This window comes from Ruditapes philippinarum, unplaced genomic scaffold (assembly GCF_026571515.1).
Source record: "Ruditapes philippinarum isolate M1 unplaced genomic scaffold, ASM2657151v2 ctg13300_1_1_1_1, whole genome shotgun sequence".
NCBI classification, from domain to species: domain Eukaryota; kingdom Metazoa; phylum Mollusca; class Bivalvia; order Venerida; family Veneridae; genus Ruditapes; species Ruditapes philippinarum.
This window is the reverse complement of record NW_026866035.1, coordinates 4,622-24,939: the sequence shown is the minus strand read 5'-3', so window position 1 is coordinate 24,939 and position 20,318 is coordinate 4,622. Positions and strand designations below refer to the sequence as shown.

Sequence of the window (20,318 nt, the reverse complement as noted above, 5' to 3'; positions counted from 1 at the left end):
CTAACATAGTGGGTTTGCGACCAGCATGGATCCAGACCAGCCTGGGCATCCGCGCAGTCTGATCAGGATCTATGCTGTTCACTTACCAACTCTATTACAAAAAAGAGGAACTGATAGCGAACAGCATGGATCCTGATCAGGCTGCGCAGATGCAGCAGGCTGGTCTGGATCCATGCTGGTCGCAAACGCACTAAGTTGGTTTTGTCATGACGCGGCTCATATGTAATGAATATATAAAGCACTCACATCATCATTTTTGAGCAGAACTCTCCCACATCTAATACAGCTATCATTGAACACATTCTCATCTATGCTCAGTTCAGGTCTGAAATTAATTACAAGATTTATAAGATAAAACTGTCCATCACAACATTTCATCTATATTAATTTTATAAAGTGCTGAATATTCAATAAGTAGTTTACTAATTATCAATTGATTGACAGGCACCATCTGAATTTCCAATATCAATCTTTTATCAAACAATTTTATCGAAATTTGACTTATTTAAAAGGTGACTTGTCACAAACTATATACCAGCCCTAAAGACAATGACATTCTCTATCAGTCTATGACTCAGCTGTATTTTTTTTATAATTAGTAAACTAAATGTTAAGCACTTTAATGCCTTTTTAACTAACGAAAATTTTAACATAGCTCTGAACAAGTCAAATTTTGACATTTCTTTAGCTAACGAAAATGTTAAAATTTAACAACAGCTAAGTTGATTTGTCGTTAAAGTTAACAAAAGTTTTGAACAACTGGGCCAATGCTACTTTTTTATCTCAGTTTTCTACTTACTTTATCTGAAAGATCCTGTAAATCAAAGGTGGTAAAGAGTGAAAAGAGTTTGATCAATTTTATCAACTTATTACATATGCAGATAAAAACTTTTTTTCCCTATGATAACAAAGAAAACTGTTCTAAGAAAGAAACAGGCAAGCTGTTAGAGATGTATTATAAGTGATGTAAAATTAATTACCCCTTGTCTAAGCCTTGTTCTACAGACAGCATTCTCTTCCATCCATACAGGAACATAGGATTTAAACAACCTGACGTGTACAAAAAAAGATAGATATAAGGTTTAATTGTCAGCAATCAGAACCATTTGGCCAATTCTTTGGCTCAATGGTCTACAGTGATGTATTTATTTGCTCATTAGCCAGTGGTCATGAGTTCGAATCCCACATACCATATTCAGGAACATTTACATCTTGTTGTCAAACATTTGAAGTATTCATGAGAATGTACATCAGAAAATAATGATTGACCAATAAAAAAACTATATTGAGCCAATTTAAATGGCGAAACAATACATGTACATTGTGAATACAAAAAAGTTCATACAACTAATTCAAATTACCCTCTAAAAGACTTAAAGCCATTTGATGAACAAAAGTACAGTACAAGTCTTCAATATCAGACTAATAAAACTGAGAAGACAACAGCAAAAGTTGTATGGAAGTCTGGCTCAATACTAGAGATATGTGCCTGAAATTGTTGGCACTAATGGGAAACTTTAACTTACCAACAGGTAATAATTTATCATTCTCTAGCATCTTTATAGATGTTATATCATTGACTACATGGTACCATCTTATTGCAGCAAACACTTGAAAATACTTCCTCCCTTCATCTCTCTCTAGATAACATTCTGACTTTCCTGTAATACACAATATTTGTTAAATATAAGTGAAATACTTGGGGGAAATAGAGGATACTGAATTAGTGAAGGTTCAATACTTAATTTATTGAACAAGTTGAATAAAATTATATTTTGCGAGCCTCTGGTGTGCAAAATATTATTTTATTCAACAAGTTCAATAAATTCTATAATGAACCTACACAAATATAATATTCTATTTATCACATGCCCCAAATAAAGACTGTTATAAAGTGCAAAAGAATCATTTTTCATTGACGTGCCTATTGTGTGACGCCTACATTTACATAATGAAAATACGTCACATTAAGATATATGCACGGCCATGCAATACTATTTTTACAGAGTCGCAAAATGTGATAAATATTTTATATTTAACCACTGACAACAAATATCTATATTTAAAATGATCTATAAAAAAAGTCAATAATATATCAATAAATCAGTAAGATATGCTTTTGTTTTTAATATAAAACAATGCATTATCTTTACCTTTCATTTCTTTTTTAAAGAAAGCATCAGCATCTTTAAGCAAATTTTTAGTTTCCCCACACCAGTCCTGATTTTGACACAAAAATATCCACTGAAAACAATATCATAATTATGTGACATCAATAAGTCAACAACGATACTCTTATCTTAAACATGGCAATATTATCTTAATATGAGATTCTGAATGTTCAATTTACACAATTGTTTAAATTAAAAATTAAAAGAACTGCAATCAAATGCTGATATAACAATATATGAAGGTAATCTGTAATATTTCGTGTAATAAAGTAAATATTCAAATAGCCAAATGAAACAATATATGGTGAAAATAGTTTGCACTGGAGAATAATATGATTTAATGTATTAGATATTTTGGTTACTTTAAAGTTATCAAAGATAAAGAAACCTTTTTCAGTAGAGTGTAGATATCAATTTCCACCTGCATCACATACAGTTGAGAACAAGATATAATTTCTGTCATCAGCTCTACTCTGTAAAGAATCCAGTCAACATTAAAATAAGTATTCCAGAAAAATGGAGTGAGCCAGGATCTGAAATTTTGCGACCAAGTATTGGTCTAGATCTGCAACAAATGGAACATTAATCTTAAAAAAAAAACTAGTTCCAGTCCTGTCCCGTAAAAAAAACCTCAGTGGAGTCCCTTTAAACTAGTTTTTGTGCTTGATATGTAATCCCTTAATATTGATTTGTTTGGTATAACAAAAAAAAATATCACACTCATCTCAAGGATAAGGTCAACCAAGGCGTTGATATCACTTGTCTTGGGTGAACATTCTGTTCTATCACCCTCACATGTATGTTACATTTATATACTACTGTCCAAGAAATTTGTGAAAAAATTGTGCACCTTCTGTGAAAAGCATGAAACTTGGCATGGTGTCAAGGAATGGTATTTTCAAGTTATTTCAGCCTGGGATCCACTTTTTAAAAATCCAAGATGGCCACCAAAATCCAAGAATGGCCGCCAAAATGTAAAATGTACACAGGTCATGTCAAAAATGAAGTTATTTATGACTAGAAAATGCTATAAATTGACATTATAGGTCAAAAATAGTAATTTCTTGGAAAAATGCTTAAGTAGCATTGGTAGAAAATTCAATATGGCTTCAAAATCCAATATGGCTGCCATTAAATGATGATATTTTGACAAATTTCTATAATAAAGGTAATTTGTATCATCAACACTTTTAATACATTAAACAAACTAAAAAAGTGGTATTCCTGCATAAAACTGCATATACACATGTACATTTACAGAGGAAAAAAACTAGCATTTATGGATAAAACCATGCAAGCACATTATTTAGCTTGATATTTCAAAGACTAGGGAGCAACTGATATTGTACACCAAAGCCGTCAGCTTTACAAGTTTTTCATGCAAGTTGGTTTTGTAAAAAATACATGATGGAATACGTTAAACCCTAATACACTTATTTTTTAGCTTAATATAAGGTCACCGTTAAAGGTCAATAACTCTATCATGGATTTTGACAGAATTATGTCCCTTTTAAATATAGGGATTCTTCATAATCTAGGTTCTTGTTTAGCTATAAGCACCGAGAACAGGCTAACACTTTATGATGTCCTACCAATAGCTCTTTGTCAAGTGCATGATTCCTGATACCATGCAAAGCCGCTGATTTAATAATGATCCCCAGTTACCCCCCCTTGTTATCGAAAACATAACGCACAAAAATTAAAGTTAAAAATCAATATAAAACTAGTTTCTTTATGCGGAAAACAACATATCGTAGAATCAACCGAAACAGAATGACTAATATATATTATTTTTGTGCAACAAAATCTACAGAAATTGAATCCTAAAGCCCATAGAATGAGGGCTCAGAATGCGTCTTCACGTTTCTGTAGATGTTAATGCATGAAAAGTGTGAATTAATCCTCTGTTGTATTGTATATTTTATGCACTCAATTCCTTAGCTTATTTGAACCAAATGTTCAGTATGATTTAATACTAGTTTAGTGTCGAAGACGTAAGGGCTTCTTCTCCTGTCAATTCTTTTTTAATAAATTTAGTTTGCATCATCCTTGTGATCGTCTTACTGCAGCTGTGAGTTCTTTTCATTAGTAATTTAAGCAGCATATATTTGTGTCATAGATAACGGAATGAGGCTCTTATTATGTCATTATTTTGACAAGGTCTTGTGAATAAACAAGAAAAACAGAATGATATTGAACAAAAATATCTAGGGTTTTTCTGTAATCAAAACTTAAGTGTTTTTGAACATTTATTAAGATTAATATTCGTGACTTTATTATGAGATCAAGTTCAGACTTTTTGCAGCTCTTTCTATTTGATAATTTTGATATGAATTCCAATTGTCAGATTGAGATACTACTTACTGCGAATTTCTGGGTCTGCATTCCCGGGGCAACGCTCTTAAATTTCTTGTTAATTTCTCCTTTATATTTTAAAGCAGTTGAAATGCCTGATTAAGCCTTACATAATCATATGTATTTTCTGATATTACAGTATAATAGTTGATTTATAATCTCAGTTGTTTGTTGTTGTTTTTTGTATTTCAAAAACAATGGAAACTCTTTAACAAATTATAAATTGTTTTCTTAGATTAAATAATTTCTGTTTGGTTTCCACAACTGTCATTAAAGGACTGTACACAAGAACTAGTAAAATCATGCCGAATTTAGCTTAACTCATGAGGTTGCCATTTCTTCAGCTTTTTTTATTATTTACTCCTAGAATCACAACAACAATGAACAATTGACCTTAAACTTGACAGACATTCAGTACTAGCTCAATAAGTGTTAATCATAGATAATTGACTAAAGTTTTCTTGTTTATACTGATAAGTATTAGTTGATAACACTTTAAACATTACCTTGCTTAAGTTAGTATAAAAGCAACTGTTGAATTATCATTATTTCTAACATTTTCAGCAATTTACTAGCCTAGTATCCACATTTTTTTAAGAACTGGTCACTTTTGACTCTGAACATAAACTACTTCAGGTAGTCTTGGGTTACGTTTTACTTTTAATTCTTATCAAAATACAAATTACAGAGTCTAGAATTCTCTGAAATTATTATTATGAAGTGTTTTCTTTTTAGGGAAAATTACATAGCTGTTAGTAAAAATATACAAACATTTCTATACCATTCCTTTAGCACTTGCACAATGACCTACATATTATATCATTTGAATAAGGCTCAGCTTAGTTGCTTGAACTTGAAATTACCTAAAATTAGCAAAGAGATTTTTATTCACGAGCAGATAATGAAATTATGAGATACTTTTAACGTCCATTTTTTGTTTTAAATATTCTTTTGTTAAGAGTTTTCGTAAATCAAGTAAAAATAAATCTGAGCAATTTAATTATGAGCATGTTTCAATATGAATCGGATGCTTTAAAACAGTTTCATAACTAAATGGGTTTTTGTCACAAAAACATATGTCTCCCAAAACTATGCATGGTCACTCATGTGAAGTTTCATTGAAATCCCACCAGTAACTTGACCTGTGAAAGATGGACAATATTTTTTTATTTATAGCTCCAACGACCATTTTGTGCAGCGAAGCGAAATGTGCTGGTGATGTGTGTGCACAACTATGGATATTTCTGCTCTCTCCTGTAAAGTTTGGTTGATATTTAACCAGTAGTTTGACCAGTGAAGGCCGGGCAAGATATTTATGTTTTTAGCTCTAGCGGCCATTTTGTGCAGCGAAGCGAAATGTGACGGTGATGTTCACAACTTGGGATGGTACTGATTAGGGGGCCTCCGTGGCCGAGTGGTTAAAGTCGCTGACTTGAGATCACAGGTCCCTCACCGCTGTAGGTTCGATCCTCACTCGGGTCGAAATCTTTCATGTGAGGAAGCCATCCAGCTGGCTTACGGAAGGTCGGTGGTTCTATCCAGGTGCCCGCTCGCGCCTGAAATAATGCCGGAGCACCTGGGGTCTTCCTCCACCAATAAAGCTGGAAAGAAAATGACGAAAAATCTCGGCGGGACTGGTACTGATTACTCCTAAAGTTAAGTTGAAATCCCACCTGTAGTTTGACCTGTTAAGGATGGACAAGCTTAATGCAGACGAACGGAAAGACAGACAGACGGCGAAGGCAAATACAATACGTCTTTTATGCTGGTATGGTTAAAAACATGTAATATAATGTATTTGTGTTATTTTATACTAATTTGAAAATGATTACAGCTGGTAAGTAATATATTCTGAAAAAAAAACTGTAATGACGACAACAGCTGAAAACTACTACATTCTGAAAATTTTAATATGGCGGCCATCTTGGATTTTGGCAGCCATCTTGGATTTGCACAACCTGGATCCGAGGCTTGAATATATATAAATGTGTAATATAATAGAGTGGTGCTATTTCATACTGACCTGTAAAGAATAAAGCTGAAAAACTTTAATATTTTGAAAAATAAAAATAAATGGCGGCCATCTTGGATTTTGGCGGCCATTTTGGATTTGCACAACCTGGATCAGAGGCCTGAAATATAAATTAATCTGTAATATATAAATGAACTGATGCTTTTTTTCTACTATTCTAGGTATGACTACAGCTGAAATACTCAAATATTCTGAAAATTTTAATATATGGCGGCCATCTTGGATTTTGGCGGCCATATTGGATTTTTAAAAAGTGGATCCCAGGCTAAAATGAATTGAAATACCATTTCCTGCCACCATGCCAAGTTTCATGCTTTTCACAAGAGGTGCACAATTCACCCTATTTTATGCACGGATTTCTTGGACTACTGCAAGAATCTTACCCAATATCCCTGATAAATGTAATACTATCAGTGGTCAAAATGTTTCTTGTGAGCCAGTTCAGACATCGGACCCGTAAATCCTCTAAACCATATGTCTGACAATTGTATAATACACACATACTGTACAGGAACTGGGAAATAAAAATAACATGAAAATTTTAAATACTTGTTTTTATCAATTCATGACAATTTGTTGTTTTTTTTTATAGAATTTTTATTAGAAAACAATTCATCAAAGATTTAAAATATATAATTATAGTTTTTGAAATTCTATGTTTCACTGATCTCATTTGATGAAAGTCACTTTTACATGTTTTAAGAATGACCACACAAGAACACACATTTAATTTGATAAGCTTAATTTTTACATTCAGGTAGTAATGCGACAGTTTTGCAAACTTTTCGAGTTTTTGATTCCGTTAGTTTTATTCCAATAGTTTCAGCCAATTTTTGTACACATGACGTCAAAGTTGACCATCAAAGCCAGTAATTTTAACAATGACGTTGTTGCGTATCCTTGGCAACTATTACAGGTATCACAATGCCATTGGCGGACAAAATACCTTAAATCCTACAGCATCCAAAGGAAATTATTTTTATTCTATTGGAATAAAATTAACAGAATCTAATCAGACATATGGTCAACTTTCTGCATGCCAATTTTCAAGACGCTACTCGAAAATTGCAATGTGTCGCGTTCTACCTTAAGTGTCCCCTAATGTTCCCCTAGATTTCATGTCGATGAGACAGCAGTTCTGGTATAAGTGTGCATATCAGCAACCACAACACTGTTGCCAACAGAGGGACGTTGTAGCTGGTGTGGTTTAGGTCTTTGACTTCAAACACTTGCCCTTCACCCCTGATGGTTTGAGTCTTGCTAGGGACTTAGGATTCTTTCATGTGGGGATGAAATCAATCTAGCTCTTGTAATGTCAGTAGTTCTATCAAAGTGCCTGCTTATGCCTTTTTAAAAAATTATTGCACAGAGTGGCACCTGAGAAGGAATCATGAGCTTTTATAGGTCACTACAATGACTTTCCTCTGTTAGAAAATATAAAATAATGAATTCAAGCTGAATATTTATACCTTAATGTTTCCTTCATCATTATACAACATTGCTGTATCAAACAATTCCTGAAACAAAAACTACATTATTAATAACTAATTGGTACAGGTTAATAGTCATCTTGACACACTATTGAAAATGTCCCTATTAAAATCTTGTTTTTTCCTCTAAAATTCTATCATACAATCAATGTTCATATACTTGCTGCCTAAAACCACTTATTTCAGGCATATATTAATATTATATACAATATTAACAAGAGCCATGTCAACATGGCCATCCCCCGCCGAATGTGTTTTGCTCATTGGAAGAATGTATATGTAGTACAGCAGAATAATTCCATTTAAGAGGTCTTTTGGTAATGAAAACTGATGGCTATAGTGATTACAGATTTAAACCATGTGAATACTGATGGCTGAAAATAACAAAGGGCAATAACTGAAAAATAATGCAGGGTAGGTTATCATTCTTGTGTGCTGCATCCCCCTCCTCAGTAAAATCTATCCACACTATGAAGTTTCAAGTTGATACCTCAAATACTTTTTGAGAAAAAAATTGAATTGAAAAATTAAGTATGAAAATAACAAAGGGCAATAACTCAAAAATCATAAAAGGTAGAGTTATCATTCTTGTGCACTGCACACCTCCTGAGTTAGAGGCTATGCACCTATGAAGTTTTTCATAATGATATCTCAAAAGGCCTTTTTGAGTTATGCTCTGGACAAAAATTAATTTGAAAAATAAAAAAGGGCAATAACTAAACAATTATGCAGGGTAGTGTTATCATTCTTGTGCACTGCACTCTTCCTCAATGAGATCCATCCACCTATGAAGTTTCAAGTTGATACCTCAAATACTTTTTGAGATATGCTCCGGACAAAAATGTCGGACGGAAGGACGGACGGACGGAAGGTCGGACGGAGACTATTTCTATATATTTCTAATAACAAGAGCTGTCAGTAGAACCTGGTGCTTAAATATTTTCAGTGCTAGTCAGATGGTAAAATAAGAGCCTGGATATTGTATCTTTGAGAGTCAGGAATTATTTTAAGTTCACAAACAGTCATAATTTAGTCACAATGTTTGTGATATTTTGGGCCTTGGATAGGAACCTCCAATTATGATCCTGAAGATATATTAAGCTTCAGTGGTTTTGAAGATTTATGATGCTTTCAAAACTTAATCAAGAATTTGCTATGTTCACAAAGGGTCATGTGGTAGATAAAAGCCTTTAAATGTCTATGATTACAAAAACATGTGTGAAGTACAACTAATTTTTTGTGGGTGATGAAATATGCAGTTGTGCAAAAAGTTGCACCTAAAACCACTGTTATGTTGGCACCAGAGTGAGTGGGGTAGCCCCACCATTCTTGGAATAGTCAAGCTTTAAACAAATTAAAAGTATCTTCATAATTCCAACAATGATTCAAACAACTTGACTGTGTACATCACATAAATTATTCTACATTGATTTTATATACAAGAAACTTATTATATATTTAACTTATTCTAACACTCACGTGATTTTGTCACTATAGACAAAGAAGGAAAAAAACTTGGTGTTAAACTGACAATAAAACACGGTTAGGGACTACTTGTATATTGCGCTGTTATGTTTTTCACCCTCGATTGTATAGTTTACAAAGCATTTTAAAGCAACAATAAAATGCATTTTTATTTATATTTCAGTTCTTTAATGTTTTCTTTTCATACAATACCGAAATAATATCATACATACACTAACGCCACATATTTAGATCCATATCAGTTAATAAATACTTTGACAAAACGGCGCCAATCCGTATTCAGCGTAAATGACGTCATCATAAGTAAACAACTCATTCATAAACAAGCTGACGTTATTTCATACGTACAAGAATGATAAATGGGGCACTGATGTAAACACGATACGACGTAAGTTTTTATTGTTGAAAACTTGATAAAATAACGTTTTTTTCTTATTATTTCTTTTGTTTGATAATTTCTATATCTTCGCAACAGTAGGGTGCGAAAATCGAACAGCGTTATACGAAAATCGGCACCGGAAGTTATTTCCGCATGTAAAACAAGTTTAGTGATTTTCCTTATTTTATCTTGTTAGAATCGAAATAACACCGGCCGGAGAGGTGTATATCGGCTATTTAACACCGGTTTTGTCGTTTTGATGCGACAAAATTAACCACTCAGGCCTACGGCCTTCGTGGTCAATTCCTACGCATCAAAACTCCAAACCGGTGTTAAATAGCCGATATAAACCTCTCAGGCCGATGTTATTTCTTAAATATAAGCAATTACTTTTTTGCTGTGTTTCTAATACATTACCATAATATCAAAGTATAATCAATTCAACTTAAATTAATCTTTAATTCTTACCAAAATCATGTGAAACAAAATAATATCAGAAGCTTATACAGATATCAAATCATACTATTTAATATATTAGTATTCACAGTAGCATCTCTGTGTTATAACATAAAACAATCAATGTACCTACCAGTTGAAACAAAGTAGATGCTGCTAAAACACTGACTATCTGTACTGGCTTCAGGAATACATCATCTTTGTATAGAGATCCAAATGCTATTTTCAAAGCTGGATAATACAAATGCATCTTATAAATATAATAATAAAATAAAATTTCAACATTACCTTTCTAAGAAATAATGAGCATTATTATAAAGTATCTGGTGATTTGTATTATTTCACATAAAAAAATATTCGCCATGGAAACATCTTGGCAACACCTATGTATTTAATGAAACAAGTAAGTCATGTAATACTTACAAAAAATATGCAACAAACTCTGGTTACCATTACTACATTATCTGTTATTCAACTTGACCTATTCACACATTGATACATGTACATAATGATTCATGCAATAAACAACTTTCAACAATGTGCACTTTAATATGCCAAAAGATTCCATAAAAAAAAATTTCTTTAATATTTCAAACTTAAAACCTTAACCTGCTGAATTTTTAAACAGACATGTCTACTTTCACAGTCTAGCTATCATTGCTGAACTTGTCAATTGTCAATTTTGGGTATATCAAGATGAAAATTTAAAACTGATCAGCCAACAGTATAGAGCCTGGTGGGTCTGCAGTGAAATGCATCATTCTGTTGGCAAAAGGCTAATTACTTTCAGGCCCGGCAGAGTCAGGGTTATATTAACAGTTAATAAAGTAATTAAGCATTCAGAGTGCAAAAACAATTATACCATACCTTCTTCAGTGATATTTTCATCAAGGATATCAATATTTATTGTGTTCATATCTGACTCTATCCATGAACCGCTGAACATACTGAGAAAATATGGTGACTGAAAAAAGAGAACTATATAATATCATATGAATAAACAGTTAAAACTCAAATTCTGGTAAAATTGAAAATAGTTGACTCATATTGACTATGTTTTTACAATTCAATTTTATTATCAATTATCATAATTTATTAATGATATTTAAGTTAATTACTGATACCTGTTTGAGGTAGAGTTTATGTAACTTCCAGTCACGACCAAGAGCATGTATAGTAATGTCACTGTCTTCTCCTTCAAGGAACAATGTCTGATATATGTATTTTGATGTGACTGCAGGCGTTTCCTGAAAACAGATTAATATATTGTCATAATACAATGTAGCTACAAAGATCAACAAATAAATATTGGAAAAAATATGCATGAAAAATTACTGGCCGTATGAAAGTCAAGTGGAATGTCCTTGAGTTGTGAAGCTTGCATTTAGGAATGGAATGTAGTGGACATATGCCTTTTTAGAATGAAAGTAGAAAGAGAATATAGCCAAAAAAAACTTGATTCATGACCTCTTAATTAGGAGTTCAATGCTTTCCCCCCTGTAATCATGTAAAAAATCAAGACAGCATTTAATTAAGTACAGTGAAATCATTTACATATTATGTAGGTTCAAGGGCATAAAATCTCTTGCTTTGTCAGCAAAAAGCAATTTCATGGGGTCGTAAATCCATGGTATTCAGTTGCCAAGGAAAAAATATATGGACTAAATTTGTGGATTTTAAGTTTCAGTAAAATAATTAATATTCAGCATTTGTGCTACTTAATTGTCAATTTGATGACAGGTGCAGGAAAACATCATCTCCTCGGGTTACACGAAGGGTCTTACTGGCAAAATATATCAAATTGATGTCATATTTATAGGACTATACTACCTCTTAAACATTTATGAGTTGACTATCTATCTTCCGTAAATGTCAAACCCCTCGCAGGAAGTATACATGTCTGCGCGTCAAAAATCCAAAGAAAGTTAAAAAGAGGATAAAACTAGAACGGACACGGATACCCCCACTGACAACATATACGGTATAATTATGGTATATAGTGAAAAAATCAACAAAGGGCCATAATTCTATTAAATTTGGTCGCAGCAAAAATTCCTTCCTTTACTACCATCTACACATTAAGGTTGTTCATCCCTAGAAGTTTAAGCAAAATCTGCCATCCAGTTTAAGAGGAGTTGCGTTGCGTTAACACCACATACTCCTTTGAAAATCTGTCATATTTCGTACTCCGCACGTTCCGCCATCTCATTCTGTCCACCTTTATCCGATTCCGCGCATGCGCGCGACGGGACTTAAAGCTAAACGAAAGTGTCAGATCCTTGTAATATAAATCCGTGGTTGTATAAACACTGAGACAATCAACTAACAGTTTGACACCACTATAGAATCAGTTGTATAAACACTGCACTTAAACATCAACCATATTGGACCATTAAAATATTTTTTGACAACAGGCAATTTAAAAACAGAAACTTCTCCATAAGTTTTATTTATATAATGATGAATTTTTGTCACAAAAAAATGATTATACATGACAAATATTGAAAAAGTCCCAATGCTTCTTATTTAAATGAAAGATGTTTCTGATTTCAATGGCCATAAACATTTTTGACATTTATCGCAAAAGCACTATACTAGCATTAAATAATTTAACAAATTTTTATCCCATGTTTAAAAACAAAAAAACAACAACAACATTTTACTCAAAGTTAATTGCTGTCACAAGAATGTTATGCTTTAAATTAAAATTGCCTATTGAATCCATGATTACAAAAGGTCAAATAGTTAGTTATATAAAAGTGTTATTTTAATCAAAAATATTTTTTATTTAAGTGAAATAAAGTGATAATTGCACATATGGATCAAAGAATTGAAAAACACTTTTTTTCAAAACAACAATAAAGAAGATAAGATAACTGAAATGATAAAACTTACAGTACTGAGTTTTAAGTCATTGACAAAAAAGTAATATCTCCTTTTTAATTCATTTTTTATTAAATTTAAGGTCTATTTTAGTTCAATTCAATTCAATTCAATATTTTAGGTCTATTTTAGTATATCATAAGTATCAATTTCAAAATAATTTTGGTATAAAAAGGGAGTGAAACGTCTTCAAGACATTTCACTCCCATTTGGGAGTGAAACGTCTTGGTGTGAACCGTCTCAATAGTGAAACGTCTGTCTACCATTCATTTTCACATATTTTTTGGAGTTACATCTTTATGTTCTGTTCTGCCAAACGGGCATTTAAACAATAAAACATTTTATTTAGTATCGTTATAGTATCGTCATACCTTTTAGGAGTGTTCAACAATCCAAGGTGTGAAGTGGAAAAGTCATCGATATCATCTCGTTTACGTTTGCGCTCATCTGGAATCGCAGGATCGTGACGAGTCACTGACCGACTCAATAAATTTCCCATAATTTGTATGTTGGACACTTTCAAGTCTTAATCAAACCTTTGAGATGTAATCTGATATAATTATTTCATTTTTCACCAAAACTTTCATTTTGAACTTCCCGGTCGTTTTTAATATCTTGGACTATCTAAATAGATGGGGAAAAGGAAAGTCTTCCGAACAAATAGATACTAATCGACGGTCTCCGGTCTCCAAAAGCGCATTGTCCGGTATATACCGTAACATAGTATTTAGCGTGGTGCTCCAACGTCTTTTTTTTTTAGTAACTATATATACGGTATAACCACATTGACTTTGAAGAGGTGCATGTCCAGGAGTACTTTTGTCCGAGAAATTGCCTCTGACTTAGTAAAAAATTTGAAATTTCCATCTTGTGAAAAGTATTTGACCTGAATCATGAAACTTTACAGAAATATCCATGTTAAATTATAAAGATGTGCGCCTAGGGTTTAATTTATTCATTATTTGTAGAGTTCATTAATGCCTTTGACTTAGTAAAAAATTGCAACTTTAATTCAACCTTGAGAACTTTTCAATATGAGATTTTAAAATCTTAATACATGTATTGGGAAAAATCCAGATAAAGGGTTAAATTAAGGAGTCATGTAGAACCTCGTTTGTCTGTCCTCTGTATATGACAGTGGAGTAATTGTGTGTTGGGGAGGGGGCAGGGCATCTCTAATTCATCTGTAGTCTAATTGATTTATATTCATGTACAAATATCAATTTGAGTGAAGTGGTGTATAGGACAATTTTTTTTTGAAAACATCTTTCTTGTCTAGTGCATGTCTGTGATGGAAAGAAAGTGAGGTCAAGCTGTACTTCTATGTTAATTGAGAGTCCATCCGCCCTTAGGACTCACAAAGCAGATTTCCATGTCGATTACGGACCCGGACATGTAACTAGTCAGTTATTTTTAAGCACAAATTGGTGATAAGTTAGCATAAAGAAGGTCAATGCGCACCTATAAACGTTTAGTAACCTCGGACAATATGAAAATGTATAAGGTAGCCCTGATAAGGGCTGTTGGTGCCAAGCAAAGGGCATGCCTACTCACGCACCTTAAAAAGTACCCTTCCTCGTTGTCCCTGCTTACTTTGTATGGCCAATCCACTCAGCTTGAATCATGACATCAGCAGCTGGTTAGCAGATAAAAATCTCTGTCATTGCTTATTTTCTGCCGATGTCCTGTTTTTTTCCTTTATAACGAGCACGTACCGAGGATTGTGCAGTTAATTAATCACCCACCATATGTCCAAGTCCCTCATAGATTAACTAGACGTATGCACCCCTTATTCTTACGTCAAATACAGATTTCCTCCGACTACCATAAGTACTCTCCCCTATTGCATTGTTCTATGGAATAAAGTCCCAAACAACATTACCACCCCGCCCAACTTAGGTCGGTTTAAACGGGCAGTATTAGGATTGCAATATTATTCTTGCTCCCGGTGTTTTAACTATTTTATCCTTTGCCTTTGTCTTTCACTCGCTATAAATATTTTAACCAGGACTTGAATACAACTCCAGTGTCACCTTAAAGGCATTTTTATATTGCCTTGACTAGTTTACTTTTTTCATCTTTTATACTTACAATCCGACGCCCACCTTATTTCTGTATATAACAATTATTGCGAGTGGTGCTTGCGGTATTCAGAGATAGGAGTGCAAGGGAAGACAAAAAAATACTAATATGCTTTTTATGTTGGACCTGTGTTTTGTCAGTAACTGCACTCGTGTGAAAACAAAAAGAGTGCGATCCATTCATTCTTTCTTGGTTTTGTTGAATAATTTATTAAAGGATAAAAATACCAACGGTGAAATGCTCACAGAAATTAACAACATGGCCATAAAACTTAAATTGGTGATGCTGACCAAAGACTTGAATTCAGTTCGAAAGATAAATAATCTTATATCATTTAAATCCAAAAAAAGGCCAAAACATACTTATCGCTATCACACGACATTTAGGCCTAACAGTAGTATATGCGTCTCTTTAGGGCCACGAATGCGCATGCGCGGCGGCCATTTTGTTTTCTATTGATAGTAACTCATTTGCATAGAAGAAGTGACCTTACTACACATACGCGGCGGCCGTGTTGAATAACAGACGCGCGGCGGCCATTTTGGATTCTTTTTTAAGAATGACATCATCACGTTATAAATAGAAATAATATCTCCCGGAAGTATACCTAGCTGACTTGTATACACGATCTTAGGGCTTGAATCGCGGACATTGAAGGTCAGGTCCTTGGCCCTAGACGGGGAGATAATCACCATTATTATAACTACAGATAACCTTTGTATAAATACGTGCTTAACTACACATATTAATTAATAAAATCATTGTTCGAATAAAGTCTCTCTTAAAAAAATGCAAACTGCTTGATTATATTTTTAATTAGTAATAAAAACTGACTAAATATTAATATATTATTTTTAATGTGTTAGTAATAAGATATAATTGAAAACCGACTGACTAATTGACTCTCTATAATACTATAAATAAGACAATTAATTTATTACTTTAAATTTGTTTCTTTATAAAATTCTTAACATATAACAAAATATATGAAATTTATTTTCAATTTAATTCGATATTATGACTCTGTCAAATAATGTTTCTATATAAAATAATAATATAGACATTAACTGTAAAATAATTTAATAAATATCTGCGTAAAAACTGACTAAATATTAATATATTATTTTTAATGTGTTTTTCTATAAACATTCCAAACAAAAGAAAATACATTAGTAATAAGATATAATTGAAAACCGACTGACTAATTGACTCTCTATAATACTATAAACAAGACAATTAATTTATTACTTTAAATTTGTTTCTTTATAAATTTTTTAACATATAACAAAATATGTGAAATTTATTTGCAATTTAATTCGATATTATGACTGTCAAATAATGTTTCTGTATAAAATAATAATAATAAGGACATTTACTGTAAAATAATTTAATAAATATCTGCGTAAAATACATACATACGATGTTGACTCCTCGGCGGTCCGAATCCAAATGACACAAATCATCAGTGTATTATTTCTAAATGCTCTGATCACGAGTGTAAAGTCGCCACAATGTATGGCGTGTGTTTATTTAGGGACGGAAACACTAACAATGGCCTATTGAAATGTTAAAGTTAATCCCTTTAAAGTAGCCACTCGGTCGAGCGTTTATTTATTTAAGAGCGGATGCATTAACAATGCTCCATTCAACTGTCAAAGTTTATCCGTCTAAAGTAAAAGCGGGTAATTAATTATTTATTGAAGTGTCAGTGTACCACTGGGGCATAATTTTAAACTCATTTTGGAAAAGAAACGTTTTAAAACTGATCATCACAAATGTGCAAAATTATAAAAAAAAACTATTAAAAAAAAACTATTATAACCGAACAAAAATACAATAGAAAAAGCGTTTTTCGTCTTTTGTGCAACATTTTACGATATACATTTTGATTTTTTTCGCATCAAATGATAGACCTGACAGAATGCTTCAAAATAAACCCTAGGTTCTCGATTCGATTTTTAGCCGTTTTCGAGTTATGGCCCATTAGCGGTTTTTAAACCATTTTTTTAAAGTTCATAAAACCCTTAGATTTATATGCCGTTTGAAAGATCTCTGCAAGTAGATACAGAAAATGTATTATTATATAGATCTATCTTTTACTGTTTCTGAGATAGGAGAGTTTCAATATGGCAGACAAAATCACTCATGCGGAAACACGCGCATAACTTTTTCGTTTATGAACGAAACATAGTTATGTTTGGTATCAAATTGAAGGTCTTGACGAGTACATTTTAGTCACGCGATCAAACCGGATGTGAAATTACTCGTGCGTAAAAAAATATATATTTTGGTTACTAGAGCAACCGAATACGATATGATTTTTTAATTGTTGACTACCAATTGAAAGAACAGTTCAATACCTTTAATTTACACACCCCATTGTCGATTCGATTTTTAACTGTTACAGAGATATTACGTAACAGCGATTTTTAAACCCAAATTTTCAAAGTCCACAAAACCCTTCAATTTAGATACAATTAAAAAGATTTCAATCAGTAGATTCAGAAAATGCTTAGGTTTATGGGTCTATCATTATGTGTTACTGAAATATTACACATATAGACTTAGTGTATTTTAACCACCAATGTTAGATAAAGCGTTATTGCACTAAATTGTTTGAAAATATTCAAATGAGTGTGGCGTCCTTATTTATGGGTCGATTTTATCCATTTTGGTATCAAATTAAAGGTATTCAAGAGTACTTTCAGACGCTGTTGATAGTAAAGTTCATACTGGAAGTCAAAATTACTCATGCGTAAAAATATATATATTTTTATATTGAACTTACTATAATTCACTTATGCATGAATCGATTTCAATAATTTTCTATTCATAGGTCATGAAGTCATAAGCTAAAAATAACTTGCAATCAAATGCTTGAATAAACTGACCAATCAGGAGAAACCTTCATGTATAAAGAAATACAGAATCTAAGATTTTTCTCATTCTGTCTTTAGAATTTTAACCCTCAAGATGGACTATGATGATTTCGGGACTGAATATACACCTACAGACTTGTGTCAAGTCGACCAAATGGAACAAGCATTTATGACATTAAGCTCAAAAACTACTATGGAACTTAATACTCGGGCAGAACTGAAAAGTTACTTTTTAAATAACGCGGTACCTAGTTCATTGTCAATGTTGGCAATAAGTATGGGTGTTCCTTTTCGGGTGTATGACTGTATTGAGGTCGATTTTCAACGCAAGTGTTTACATAGAATGAATGAACTGTTTAATGTATGGTACCCACGCGCAAAAGAAATAGGACAGAAGAATGGATTGTTACCTGTACATATACTGATTCATGTAAAGTATACACACCCTCATTATATGCCCGAAAGGGCATATTATGTTATACCCCCTGGCGTCCGTCTGTCTGTCTGTCTGTCTGTCCGTCCGTACGTCCGTCCGTCCGTCCGTCCGTCCGTTAGCAATTTGGTTTCCGGAGCATAACTTAAGTTCCATTTGGCCCACAATGTTCAAACTTCATAGGATGATTGCCCATATTGGGTAGAAGACCCCTATTGATTTTGGGGTAAAAAGGTCAAAGGTCAAGGTCACTATGACCTTAAAACTGAAAACAGTTTCCGGAGCATAACTTAACTTCCAATTGACCCACAATGTTCAAACTTCATAGGATGATTGTCCATATTAGGTAGAAGACCCCTATTGATTTTGGGGTCACAAGGTCAAAGGTCAAGGTCACTATGACCTTAAAACTGAAAACAGTTTCCGGAGCATAACTTAAGTTCCATTCGACCCACAATGTTCAAACTTCATAGGATGATTGCCCATATTAGGTAGAAGACCCCTATTGATTTTGGGGTCAAAAGGTCAAAGGTCAAGGTCACTATGACCTTAAAAGTGAAAACAGTTTCCGGAGCATAACTTAAGTTCCATTCCACCCACAATGTTCAAACTTCATAGGATGATTGTCCATATTGGGTAAAAGACCCCTATTGATTTTTGGGTCACAAGGTCAAAGGTCAAGGTCACTATTACCTTGATACTAAAAACAGTTTCCGGAGCCTAACGTAAGTTCCAATTGACCCACAATGTTCAAACTTCATAGGATGATTGTCCATATTGGATAGAAAACCCCTATTGATTTTGGGGTCACAAGGTCAAAGGTCAAGGTCACTATTACCTTGATACTGGAAACAGTTTTCCAGAGCATAACTTAAGTTCCATTTGGCCCACAGTGTTCAAAAACTTCATAGGATGATTTGTCCATATTGGGATAGAAGACCCCTATTAAATTTGGGTAAAAAGGTAAAGGGGTAAAGGGTTCCACTATACCCTTTAAAAATAAAAAACTTTTTGGAGCATAACTTAATTTTCTTTTTGGCCCAAAATTTTAAAAATTTAAATGGGATGATTGTCCTTTTGGGAAAAAGCCCCTATTGTTTTTGGGTCCCTAGGTAAAAGGGTAAAGGTCAAATTTAATTTTAAAACCCAAAACAGTTTCCGGGCAAAAACTTTTTCCCTTTTGGGCCCCACAAAAATTAAAAATTATGGGATAAAATTATCAATTTTGGGGGTAAAAAGACCCCTATTGTTGGGGGGTCACAAGGTCAAATCATTTTTCCCTTTAATACTGAAAACATTTTCAGAGCAAAATTTTAAATTTCCAAATTTGGGGCCCAAAATATTAAATTTCTTAGGATGTTTGGGTCCATAAAAGGGTAAAGCCCCCCTATTTTTGGGGGGGTCACAAGGGTCAAAGGTTAAGGTCATTATTAATAACTTAAGTATTAATCAACCTACAGCTGTAAAATTTTATAGGATGAACAGCGAATTCCATGTCTTACAAATGCTTCATCCTTACTATAAAAAAACACTTTCGGGCATATAATGCTCCGCCTAGCGGTGCTCTTGTTTTTTATATTCAATGCCTGTATCCGATACAAACATGAAAGAATTCGTTCACGAAAATGGACAACAAATTTCTAAAGTTATTAAACATATTCACAGTGTGTTGG

At 33.1% G+C, this 20,318-nt stretch overlaps 1 protein-coding gene across 1 annotated transcript; it reads right to left on the bottom strand.

Annotated features, from left to right (window-relative positions):
- Positions 1 to 246: 246 nt before the first annotated feature.
- Positions 247 to 13,855, bottom strand: LOC132731074 (germ cell-less protein-like 1; the record flags this gene model as incomplete). Its single annotated transcript, XM_060717185.1, is given in 12 exon segments — positions 247 to 325; positions 981 to 1,050; positions 1,527 to 1,661; positions 2,154 to 2,244; positions 2,560 to 2,644; positions 6,942 to 7,072; positions 8,015 to 8,073; positions 10,501 to 10,599; positions 11,236 to 11,332; positions 11,493 to 11,602; positions 11,605 to 11,615; positions 13,623 to 13,855. Coding segments are annotated over 12 exon segments (1,095 nt in total), but the record flags the coding sequence as incomplete, so codon positions are not given.
- Positions 13,856 to 20,318: the final 6,463 nt, after the last annotated feature.